The following is a 13,179-nucleotide window of genomic DNA, read 5'->3' as shown; positions in this document are numbered from 1 at the left end:
CATCTCTGAAGCAAAGAGGTCCCTTACTGATTCTGTTGTAAGTTATCTAATCTGTACCATTTGGTGAAGACAAAGGGAACATGAAATTTTATTAAATCAAAAAGGTTGTGGTATCCATCTCTAGAAATCACTCTTTCCTCCTTTCTTTCTCCCTCCCTCTCAGTCTATTAATTTCAGCTGTTTTTCCAGAAGTGCCACCTTCCAAAGTATCTTAGTGAACTATCTAAATGTCTTTACTTTGAAATCTGTATGAGTCACCATTCTGTGAGCATGCCCAGGCTGAGATGTATGCATGATTGTGTCCTCAAAGCATTCTGTGACCAGAATGTAAAATTCAGTGCTCTCAGATGGAAGTTTTATTATATTGTCTCCTGATTTCTCATTTAGCTTCAAGACCAGCCAGCCTTGATAGTGGCAGAACGTCCACTAGCAATAGCAATAATAATGCTTCACACCATGAAGTCAAAGGTATGCTGTAGGTAAATTTATTCATGTGCTTCCTCCAGTTTCCAATATTGTTTACAAGTAGTAGAAGGATAGAGAGTGCAGCTCAGTGGTAAGGCACCTTGTGCTTAGCATGCACAAGGCCCTGCCTGAGTTTATCTCAGAACCAGAGAGGAAAAAGTTGGAAATGGGATGAAGTTTCTGGTGAAAAGTACAAAATCCAAATTATCTATGTTTGAAACATAGTTCTCTGGAATGCTTGTACTTTTACATTGTGATACAGATGTATTTCAGTGTATACAAATGTAAAATCAGGAGCTTTTATTTTGGTTTTAGTTCTTCATTTTCACAGATAAAATAGTCTTCACTGTAATCTTTATGTTTTAGAATTATCCATGGACCCTTCTTTTAAGTGACATTTTGTGCTTGACATCTAAATGGTTGTCCTTAAGTTTCTTCATGATGCACGTGCATTAAAATTGCATTACTTGTATTTTAGAAATACTGTTAGCTTACTTTGTCAACAAATTACATTCCTCTCTTTTTCTTTTTTTGTGTACATATGTATGTCACATAAGAAGTATATGGATGTACATATGGCTCATATAAAGAATTATTTCTTTTGTGTTTTAATGTGTATTCCAAGGTGAGATTTTTAAGTAACAGCTGGCAATCTTGACTAGTACATTTTTCGTTAAAATGTATTATTGCCGTTACAGACTGTTCTTGTTAGCACTACCATAGCTATTCTCTGTGCTCCAGACTCGTATAAATGTGATAATGGATGCATTTGTTCTGTTGCTTTTAGATTATAACATAGTCTTAGCCATTTTTATAATTAATTTTATGACTTTCATTACAATGATCAGAAACATGATTTTGAGGGAAATTAATTTCTCTTTTTATAAATCATAGTGATAATAATATCATCTGAAACTACAAAAATTCCTTCTGATTTGAAAATACAAGAAAATCTTAGCTCTGAGAAATAATACAACTTTAGAAAATTCTTCCATGACTGCCTTACTCTTTATGATGGAATAATTTTCTGTCTTGATGTACTGTACAGTTTATTACTGATAATCATTCATCTAAAGGAATAGTGAACATTCTTAGGAACTTTATTCTAGAACTAGTGTCCATTCTATATAATTCAATCTCAGGTAAACCTTTGGTTACTACTGGTGGTAGTAACCAGCAGTGGACATCAGAACCAATCAGATAATGGAGATTGAAGAAACTATGCATGGCGACATGCCTGCATTCTCAGCATTTAGGATGGGGAAACAGGAGAACGGCAAGTTCTAGGACAGCCTGGCCTACATACCATATTCCATTGAGATACTTTCTGAATACCCCTGTTTCATTTTTTATGAAACTTGTCTATTTCATCTTTGTTTGTTTTTTTGTTTTACTTTCTTTTTGTGTATGCTGTTTTAATTTTTATTTATTTGTTTGTTTGTTTTTCGAGACAGGGTTTCTCTCTGTAGCTTTGTGCCTTCTCTGGAACTCACTCTGTAGCCCAGGCTGGCCTTGAACTCACAGAGTACCTCTGCCTCCTGAGTACCGGGATTAAAAGGTTTGTGCCACCAACACCAGCTAATTGTTTCGTTTCTTTTTTTTTGGAGCTGAGGATCAAACCCAGGGCCTTGCGCTTGCTAGGCAAGCGCTCCACCACTGAGCTAAATCCCCAACCACAATAGTTTCTTTTTTTTAAAACTGTGAGTTATTTTACAGTTATTTGAATCTAAATTGTTAATTTTCATTACTTTATTTATTCATTTAGTCTTCAGTATATTGAATGATTGTTTAATGTGAAACTCTCTTTAGGCTTTGACTTTGGTGGTAAAAGTATATTTTTGCCATTATAGAACTTAGAATATTTGTCAGTTTAATAAAACCAGAATGGGGTCGGGGATTTAGCTCAGTGGTAGGTAGAAGGCCCTGGGTTCGGTCCTCAGCTCTGAAATAAATAAATAAATACAGAAAAGCGGTTGTGGGATCCAGTTCTTAGATTGAGGAACAAGTAACATAGCTCACCTAAGCATGTCTAGATGAAGTTTAAAGTCAATGTGGCTACTAATAGAATTGGAACTCTGCTAACAAATTTTACATAGTATTATCTCATTTCTATTACTGAAGTCTCAACACAGCATTTATTCCAAAAGCAGGTGCAGTTAATAACCAAAACAGGCCACAAAGCCACAGCAGTGGAGAATTTAGTCTGCTTCATGATCATGAGACTTGGTCCAGCAGTGGTAGCAGTCCAATCCAGTATTTGAAAAGACAGACCAGGTCAAGCCCTATGCTCCAGCACAAAATGTCGGCAACAGTAGAAAGTGGAGCACATCACAAGATTAAAGCTGGCTCCCCAGGAAGTGAAGTTGTTACCCTACAACAGTTTTTGGAAGAAAGCAACAAGCTTACCTCAATACAGGTTAGTTCAATGCATGTGGCCTTGACTTAGATGAGTAGCACTAGTTAAAAGAGCCTTAGAATTGTTTTTAAATCATGGAACACTAAGATAACAGCAGCTCTGCAGTGTATAGTTCACTTTATCAGGAGACTCTAAACATGGCTCTATTCAGTAATCTGTATTTTTTTTCCTTTCAATAGTTGAAGTCCTCAAGTCAAGAAAATCTTTTAGATGAAGTCATGAAAAGTTTGTCTGTCTCTTCCGACTTTCTGGGAAAAGACAAGCCAGTTAGCTGTGCCCTGGCCAGGTCAGTAAGTGGAAAAACTCCAGGGGACTTCTGTGATAGACGGACAACTAAACCTGAATTTTTGAGACCTGGTCCTCGAAAGACTGAAGATGCCTACTCCATTAGTTCTGCAGGGAAACCTACACCAAGTACTCAAGGAAAGGTAAAACTAGTAAAAGAAACCTCTGTGTCAAGACAATCAAAAGATAGCAATCCTTATGCCACTTTACCTCGCGCAAGCAGTGTCATCTCTACTGCTGAAGGAACAACACGAAGGACCAGCATCCATGACTTTCTGACCAAGGACAGTAGACTGCCTGTGTCAGGTGACTCAGCACCACCTACTGCTGATAGCAGCGTCACTGCAGCATCTAGTGAGTACCATTTACAGCAGTGGTCTTCGGATGTGCCAACACATGCTGCAGGGCATCGGGCCCCAGATGATTTAGCTGCAGACACATCTGAGTCTCTCTATACCCAGGCTAGAAAATCAAAACCAGGAAGGCCACATTTTCTAAACCAAACTTTTGCCACCGTTAAAATGTCTAATGATGCATTTGGAATATTGGCTAACGATAGCCGTAGGTCATTTCCTGTAGTTCATTCATCTCATCCATTTCTATCCCTGAACACAGAATTGGTTAGTAACATAAGTGGGTTACCTTCCAAGTCACTCACTAGAGTAACTGACCAGGCCTCCTCCTCTTGGGGTGAGGCTACACAGAAACATGAGGAGTTTTGTGACAGTCGGAACCCTAGTGACAGTAGCCCACAGTCCTCTGGAGGTAGCAACAGTCTTACTACCCCTGCATGCCTCTACCCTGAGGACACGGGAGTTGCATTATCAATTTCAGAGGATAGTCAAACTGTTTGGTATGAATATGGTTGTGTTTGATCAAAACTGCATAATATGTTGATGTTATTTGCTAGGTTTATATTTTTAAGATTGTTACATAGAGTTCAGCTGTATAAAAAGGCATGTATATAATCATGAATGTGTAACCACACCAAAGTCTGCATGAAATAGTAATTACATTGTACATTTTTGCATGCCTTTAAAGATCCAACCATACGTGTTTTTCTTTCACATCTTTTGTCACTTGATAAAGATGATAACGATACTTTGATATCATGAAGCATGTAAAAATAGTTGCATGTTCTGTTACCAAGAAAGCATATCCAAGTCATTGTTTGGCTGCTTCTAGAAAGAGTGTTCAGTTGCTCTTCCTGCCTCCTCTCTCTTATTTCCTGAATGTGCACTTCATGTTGCATATGTACAGTATTAATAATGGAAATGTTTTTGAAAATGTCATCTTTTTGTCACTTAATCATGTTACCAGTCCTGTTCTCTTTTCAAAGAAATAATTAATAATTCAATTTAACTTGAACTAATGCTCACATTTATAAAACATTGTTCAAATTTAAAATATTTTTTTATTCATAAATGTGTTATTCCTAAAATTTTTCATCAAACTTAAATGTGGTTTCCACAGTTATTAGGAGCATTCATTTATGTTATAACTCTCTTCTTGGTGCTGTTCTTTTTCTGATAAACACAATAGCTCAAGACAACTATTTTTTTGGAATCTTTTAACAAATTTTTTCCCAGTTTTTTTACATATGCGTCAAAGAAAAATAAATCAAGTTACCTATTATCTTGGGATTTGCATTTTTACGTCTATTCAGAAAGATAGCAACTTTTTTAAGTGATGAAAAATTTAATTTGTCATTAATTTATTATTAAATTGAATATGTATATCTTCAATGTAGACTCTTTAAAAGTTAATATATTGTACTAGAGTATAAAATTAGGACTTGTGAGCATAAAAATTAAAAAAGTATGTAGTCTTTATTCTAAAATTTGTTGTAATAAAAACATAGTCTGGGGCTGAAGAAATGACTCAGCTGTTGAGAGGACCCGGGTTCACTTCCCAGCACCCACACGGCAGCTCACAACTGTCTGTAACTCCAGTTCCAGGAGACTTGACACCCTCACACAGACAAACATAAATGCAGGCCAAACACCAATGCACACAAAATAAAAATAAAAAATAAATTAAAAAAAAAAGTTTTTAAAAAAGCATAGTCTGGGAGGCAGAGGTGGTGATCTCTGGGTTCCAGGCCAGCCATAGACCTTTTCTCAAAAACAGAAAAACAGTTGTCTGTAGCTCTCCATCCCACAAAACAAAATCACACAAGATGGAGATAATATCTACAAACATGGATTCCAGTTCCATGTAGTTCTATCTTTCTGTGTTCATATCACTCTAAAGCAAATCTAAAGCAAATTTAAAAATCTATAATCCTGATTGATTTACTTCTGCATGATACTTAGCTGTCTTGGGAATGTTTTTGCAATTTTGATTCAATTTAATGTTACTGATAATAACTCAGCCTAGGTAGGCGCCATAGGCAACTTTGAGTGAAGAGTAGAGTATTGTTGCATACTCACTGCATTAATCTGTTATTGTTAATAGTGGATGGAAGGGAAAATCTTCAAAGAGTCTTTGCTTAATTAGATTTGTATCTTTTGTAAAAGGTTATCCTCTTGTGCATACACAGGGTCACTTTATGGGTAGACCCCGTCTGTGTATATTGCTGCTCTGCTTTTCTTTTCTTACAGCTATTAAAAATAGTTCTGGTACAGGTAATAAGATGAACACGTAGTATTTTTATATATTTTAGTGCCACCTAGTACCCTTCCTGCATAAATATAGTATTACCTTGTACTCTCAGTTTTTTGTCTAGTCAGACTAATAAGGTTCAGATATTTTTATGCTAATATTTTCCCCTTTTTTCATAGCTTACTAATAAAATTAAATGGTAAGCAGCTGATATTGATGACAGAAATGCTTCGCTTCTTTTGGACATCATAAAACTTGTCTTTGCACTTTTTACAAATTATGTATTTTATTAAAAGCTATGTGGGTTATTTTATGTAAGTAAACTTAAAGAAAAGAAGTACTTTCTCCTAATGTCTCTAAGGATATATAGCCAGCGTGTTTTCAAAAGTACCTTGCATGTAAGACAGGTAAATACCATGACCATGTTTCCTGAGGGTTGTCTGGGATAACAGTATAGACTTCCTCCATAAAACGTCACATGCTGTGGAGTAAAAGTTTTATCAGACACTGAGGGGAAAATGCCTTACATTTTCAGTGGTGGGGAAAACTAGAGTTCTTAGTAATCATATAGAAACAGTGTTTCCAAAAAGTTATGTCAGCATTAAAAATGAAGCAACTGTGAGTCAAGCGTCTTCATTTACTTCCCCTGAGATAACTCCATGACCTGTAACTAACAAAGATGATTAAAAGATTCAGTACCCTGATTTTATAAATAATAAACTGATAGCTGTTTCGAATTCCTGGCCTGGCCTTGTGTAAATGACATCCCTATAACCAGTGTGATACTTGAGCAGCTTTAGGTATAAAACATGCCTCATCCCTGGTGTTCACAGTAAATAATACCAGTGTAGATGTTTCTACAATTGTACTGCATGACTTAATGTAAAATTATGTGATGACCACTACCATATTGCTATATTATAAGAATATTAGGTAAGTATGTAAGCCTCTGAAACTAAAAGAAAAGGTAACTTTTAGATTTATGAAAAATAGTTACCACATTCATAGCTATGTTTCTTATGGCTTTTAAAATAAAAAAAAAAACATTTCACATAATAAGATATCTGTCAGATTAATAATTTTCCCAGATTCAAATTTCTCTGTTATACTCAGTGAGTGCTTTTAGCTTCATGAATTGTGTTATGTTTAACTTTTGACTAAATAACATGAACTACTTTTCTCCCACAGATGTGAACAAAATACAAGAGAACAGAAATTCAAAAAGCAGGTCTAGGGAGCAACAAGGCTCCTAATTCAGTGACCCACTGCATGACGTGGGCCAAGTGGTGAGTTTCCTGCTTGAACCGTAAAAATGGGATTGGTCTCATTTCTACAGACTAACAGAATCAAGTATGATAACAGTGCACACTGCACTAACAGATTCAATTTTGCTTGCTGGATTGAGTTTCTCCCCTGCTTCTTCAGTAGAGCTTAGTTGGCTGCTATAGGTTTTCCCCTGTCTGTTTGGGTAGCAAACCTATGTATTTTCTCCCAATTTCTATTTCATTTTAGCAGTGAATAATGTGAAGTCTGTCTTCTGTGCATTACAACTTCTGAGTGATTGGTAAGAATGGACTAAACACCTGTCTTACACAGAACAGCTCAGATGTTGCCTCTGGTTTTCTGTCACTCTCACCCCATATAAACTCCTGGTGCATGCTGTTCTCATACTAGCTTTCCTGTGGTTTATATCCCTCTTCCCTTCAAGCTGTTCTTACATTTTCTTTCTTCTTTCTGTCTTTGAACAAAATACAGAGAGAAAAGTGTCCTTCAGTTTCTCAGTATGAAGACTTTATTTCTGAAGTAACAAGACACCTAACAACTATAGGAACTATTTTTTAAAAAAAAACAAAACCATAAGGAGATTTTAACACATCCCTTCGTGAATAGAGCAGGCAAGAATACAAACTTCATTCCTTCCTTGAATCAAGGAGCACTACTGGATCCAACTGCCAGAAGTTTTAGAAGGTTTTAGACACTGTACAGTGCATTAAGCTCTACTGAATAAAGGACATTCTCTCACTAAGGACTGAGTGTTTTAAGGTCAAGTATTCTAAGAACAGCCTACTTCTTTCAACATTTGTTAATTAATTTATCCATGTTTGCTTACTGCTTCTGCTAAGTATTACCCCAAAGCTAGCCATTTATATTTAGTTGTGTAAATCTAAATTAAGTGCTGTAGTATTTTGTGAAATGTACTATATATCAAGATACAGAGAAAATTGTTCTGGCATGTCAGGGCCTTTTTGGTTAGCAGACTGCATGTGTTGGTACGCTGGTTATTGGTTTTGTTTTTAGAGCCAGTTGTTTGGATGCACTGCAAAAGAAACTCAATTCATAAGATAGGAAGAAAATTCCATAATGAGATATAGGAGTTATAAAAATGGTATGATACTAATCTTACCATTTTCTCTGCTAAGCTGCACTAGGCATTCATAAATGGATCCAAGATAAAATCATTTTTATGAAACTTTTTTTAGTGAGATGGTTTTCCAGAAAATAGCCTTCCCAAGATAAAGCAATTGTGTTGTGACTCATTTTCCTCTGCTGTTGGGTTATATACATGTTTTTTACATGAGAGCTGATTATTGCTTAACAAGTTTTCTTATGGCAAAACAATTAAATCATTTCTACAGCTACATTTTTTTCAGGAACTCATTTACTATTATGGTTGTCATTTATTACTAAGACTTTTTCTGTTTTTTGTCCTTTATAATATTATATTAAACTTAGTAACTATTATAGGTAATTTTGAGATATTTGTATGTGTTTGTTACCTTAAACATTTGAAAAAAGCACAAAAAAGTAGATTTAGTTAAACCAGAGAAACACCAGTTTTTTAGTAGTAGCAATTTTATATCACAGTTTTATTTTCTTACGAAGTCCAAAAAACATATTGCTACTCATTATGGCAAGTTCATTATTTAACATAAGAACCAGAATAATCTTTTGAAATAAAAAGAAAACAATTTTTATTTTAACAGTATACTTCTTAAGCTCTTACTACCAGCTCTGAAGAACTTTTTAGAATAATTACATATTCCATATGTGTTTTACAGTGTCATCACTAACCCAGTAGCCATGACAAGTCTCTTTTCTTTGTCCCCTCTTCCTCTTTTTATCTCCCCCCACTATCTCTGTAATAGGCCACTAGAAGATTGTAATAATAACCACCTTTGAAAAGACCATCAATAAAAAGACACAAAATGTTTAGTTGACCAGAAATTTAAAGTTAGAGAACTTGGATTTATTTGATTCAGTGTTGCCGTAATGTAGGCTTTGCCAGAAAATAATGCTATAAAATTAAATCACTTTAAAACTCTTGAATGAAAGGTGATATATATGTAAATACAAAGGATTCTTACTGAAACACAAATGTTGCACAACAGAAATACTAAAAATCTATTCTCTAGACTTTGAAATCTCTCTGTAGTGTGACCCCTTGGATTCAAGTATCTAATTGGTAAATGGGTATCATGGCAGTCTAGAGACATTTGCATGTAAAAATATGTAAATTCACTTTTGATTGAGAAGTTGAGAGTAAGTGTAGAATTATGTTTTAGCTAAAAATAGTAAGTGGGTAAGTTAGATTTATATTACTAGCATCCAATTTGCACAATTAGCACACATCCCAGGACAGTTAATGAGTGTGAGGTGACCTAGTGAGTGAGAATGCAGTTTGACCTCTCTCCTAACATTGGAAAACAGCCTGCCGAGTTAACAGCATTTCCACATGAACTGAAGACCTGCAGTGGATTCAAGTGCAGTAGGCCGACCCTGAGAAGAAAAGAGAGAGAGAGAGAGAGAGAGAGAGAGAGAGAGAGAGAGAGAGAGAGAGAGAAGCAAGGGAATACAGTGAGACTAATAAAATATTCATAATTATATTCATTACCTTCCTCATACTGTTTCAAGAAAGGACTAAATGATAACAAAGTTAAATTTTTTTTCTTCAACTAAACAACAACCAAGTAAATTTTTTTCTTCTTCAAAATCTACTTACAAAGCAGACTTTGTAGGAAGCTAAGCCAAATGGAAATGAACAAGAGACATTTTTCTAAACCGGCTTAAACCTGCCTTTAGTTATTTGGTCCTTTCTATTCCTTATCCAGCCCCTAAAACCTCTAAGAACACTTAAAAAAATCAGACTACCAGCACCAACCCAGAACTCTAATAATATGCCTCCTGGCTGGCCATGGCAATGTTTTGATCCAAGTTTTTTTGAGTTGGTGCTTACCAAAGACTTCACAGGACAGGTTCATGTGTAGCACCTTTCATGCAAGGCATGTTAAAAGCCTATTTAAAAATCACTGTGTATATTATAGAATTGTAGCCACCTCACAAATGGAGTACTACAGCCTTTACTGTCTTTAACAGTTTATGTCAGGAAGTGAAATCAATACTGTACCAAATCTGGAATTATAATGAGGAATTATGTATTCTAAATTACTTTTGTACTTTAAGTTACTTTTTATGAGAAAAGTGAATTGTTTTCTTTACAGCTATTTGTCCTGAGATGTATTTTTTTCTTTAAGTCTTGAATATGAATACTACAAAAAGAGCCCATTTTATAATATAAACCTTGATGTACACATTGAGCTATTTGGACAGTGAAAATGCCTTAAGAGGAATGCTTAATGGATATTGTTGCACTTGTAACATCCTTTGACAAAATCTGATTTTAAATTGTCATTTTTGTTTCTACTATTTTTTTCAGTGTTTGCCATTGTACTCACAACTGTTATTAAATACCAAATCAAATAAAAAGCCGTAACACTTAAAATTAACGCTAATAAGGGAGGTAGAGTTGAACGGCAAAACAATTTTACTTAGTGGTGCCTAATATGAGCCACAAGATCCCATGCATGACAAGACACCATTGTGTGAATTATCTCTTATAGTCACTTTCTTTCTCTTTTTATTTTTTTTTTTACCTTTGATTCTCCTTAAAATATATATATGCTGGATTAACTGATATAAAAAGAAATAAAAAGTAAATTTTTTAAACAAATTGTTATAATCATTTTTAAATTGTATATTAGCCAAGTGTTACTCTTTGCCCTGGAGAACTATTTTCTGTCTTTATGTATTTTATCCTAATTTTTTATTATTAAGAGGTTTGGGGGGAGACTCAATTTTGTCAATGCTAAAATATGTTTAAATGCAATCTACAGTAGTTTCCCTTATCTGAGAAGTGGTATTTGCTAACACTCCCAGTGAATTCCTGAAACGACTGGGGTTTTTGTTTGTTTTGTTTTTCCCGTATACATTAATACTAAAAGCTTAGATCATAAATTAGACACAGTAAGAGTAACCATAGTCACTAATAATAAAAATAGAACTATAACAATACTGTTTGGATTTTTGTTGTTGTTGTTTTTATTTTTTCTCCTCTGTTTTGTTTTTTGAGGGGGTGGTGACTGCTGGGGATTTGACTCGCCTGAAGCATGGTAGGCTGGCAGTTTACCACTTCACCTAGCCCCAACCCTCCTCAGAGCTTGTTACTGTGCTGGCATGCACTCTGCTTGTGATAGGAGAGAAGTAGGTGAGGAGATGAAGTGAAGAGCTATAGGGAACATACTGTGTAGCGTGTGGATAAGGCTTGTTGGAACACCAGCACTCTGAGAACAGATACTGTCAGTCTGGTAACCCCAAGGGCTAAGTGACTAATAGGGAGGATATACAGCATGGATTCAATGATGACGTCTCTGCTACCCAAAATGGCATGTAATTTAAAACGTATTAACTATTTAATTTTGGAATTTTCCATTTAATAATTTTGGATCATGGGCTAGCTCAGTCAGTAGAGCATGAGACTCTTAATCTGGGTTGGGGGTTTGTGCCCCCACATTGGAGGCCAAATGTAGTCGGAAGGTTTCTCAGGTCCTGCCAGGCCCACAGTCAGGACCAATCTCTCCCATCCATGTCCCACAGCCTCTTGGCCCCAAGAATATATAGAGAGGCTTATATTATAGTATTTACAAACTGTATGGCCTATGGGTCAGGGTTCTTGCTAGCTAGCTCTTATATCTTAAATTAACCCATTTCTATTAATCTACGCTTTGCCACATGGCTTCATGGCTTCCTGGTACTTTTACATCTTGCTTCTCCTGGCTCCCAGACTTCTCCCCAGACTCTGCCTTTCTCCTTCCTGTTTCAGATTTCCCGCTTGCTTCTAAGCTGCCTTGCTATAGGCCAAATCAGCTTATTTATTAACCAATGAGAACAACATATAGTCACAGAGTACAGAAAGACATCCCCCAGCACATCAGCTCCAGGAAATCCCAGCTTCCTCCCTTGGCCTACACAGGCAAATGTACACAGGTGGTGCACAGACATTCATTCAATTAAAATACATAAAAATAAATCTCAAAAAAAAATTAATGATTTATTTTTACTTACAAACCCAAGGCAGCTAGCCGAGTCTTGCCAAAGCCTGTTTTCACTATCAACAAGATAGCAGCCAAGGTGTGCCGGGCAGTGGTGGCGAAAGCCTTTAATCCCAGAGGCTGAGGCAGGTAGATCTCTGTGAGTTCAAGGCCAGTCTGGGCTATAGAGTGAGATCCAGGAAAGGCGCAAAGCTACACAGAGTAACCATCTGGGGCTTGGGGGGGAGGGGGGGGAGATAGCCAAGGTCTATAAATTCTGGTTCTGTTCCTTAATTTTATGTGTATAGCAACCTAAAACTGCCTGTCATTTGAACAAATCCTGATATTATAAGATGTATTCTAGGGGTTGGAGAGATGGCTCAGAGGTTAAGAGGACCAACTACTCTTCCAGAGGTCCTGAGTTCAATTCCTAGCAACCACATGGTGGCTCACAACCATCTATAATGAGATCTGGCACCCTCTTCTGGCCTGCAGACATACATGCTGTACACATAATAATAAATAAATCTTTAAAAAAAAAAAAAAAAAAGATGTATTCTAGCTGCTGAGTTTTAAAATGTAACTTTAATAATTTAATAGTAACATTTTGTACTTCTAGTTTTTGTACATTAAGTTTAATAAGCCAGGTGTGATTATTCCTGCCTGCAGTCCCAACAATTTGGAAGCAGAGGCAAGAGATCAGAATGCCAACTTTCCCCTTGGATGCACAGCTAGTTTGAAGACAACCTGGCCTGCATGAGACCCTATCCCAACAAAACAAAAAATGTTTACTAGAAAGTTTTATTGTTTATTGAAGAAAACTGGTTTAAAAACAAATGTCAGACATTGGAAAGTGTTTTTAATTAGCTCACCAGGGACAATCCTAATTCCCCCAAAATAGCCACTATCAATATATTCCAAGTGCTGTAAAAACTGATTAAGTTCATTAATTCCAAAAGGACTCCCAACTGTTGAAGGCTTTTTTTTTTTTTTTTTAAGATTTATTATGTATACAGTGTCCTGCCTACATGCATGCCGAACACC

At 35.9% G+C, this 13,179-nt stretch overlaps 1 protein-coding gene across 5 annotated transcripts in view; it reads left to right on the top strand.

The window, feature by feature from the left end:
- The window catches only part of Ccdc88a (coiled-coil domain containing 88A), a 154,609-nt gene extending 146,084 nt beyond the window's left edge, over positions 1-8,525 (top strand). For 3 of the 5 annotated variants that reach the window (XM_036201581.1, XM_036201582.1, XM_036201580.1), the window contains 5 exons: positions 388-468; positions 2,613-2,881; positions 3,061-3,520; positions 6,959-7,056; positions 7,526-8,525. In XM_036201581.1, the coding sequence (XP_036057474.1) occupies positions 388-468; positions 2,613-2,881; positions 3,061-3,520; positions 6,959-7,023 (875 nt within the window). In that variant the 3' untranslated portion in view covers positions 7,024-7,056; positions 7,526-8,525. Of the gene's footprint in view, positions 1-387; positions 469-2,612; positions 2,882-3,060; positions 5,075-6,958; positions 7,057-7,525 lie in introns of those variants that run through there. The other 2 variants (XM_036201579.1, XM_036201578.1) reach the window with 1 other exon arrangement.
- The last annotated feature ends 4,654 nt before the right edge of the window (positions 8,526-13,179 follow it).

Source organism: Onychomys torridus, chromosome 10 (genome assembly GCF_903995425.1).
Source record: "Onychomys torridus chromosome 10, mOncTor1.1, whole genome shotgun sequence".
Lineage (NCBI taxonomy): Eukaryota > Metazoa > Chordata > Mammalia > Rodentia > Cricetidae > Onychomys > Onychomys torridus.
The sequence above is the reverse complement of the archived record's forward strand: the minus strand, read 5'-3'. Positions and strand labels throughout refer to the sequence as shown.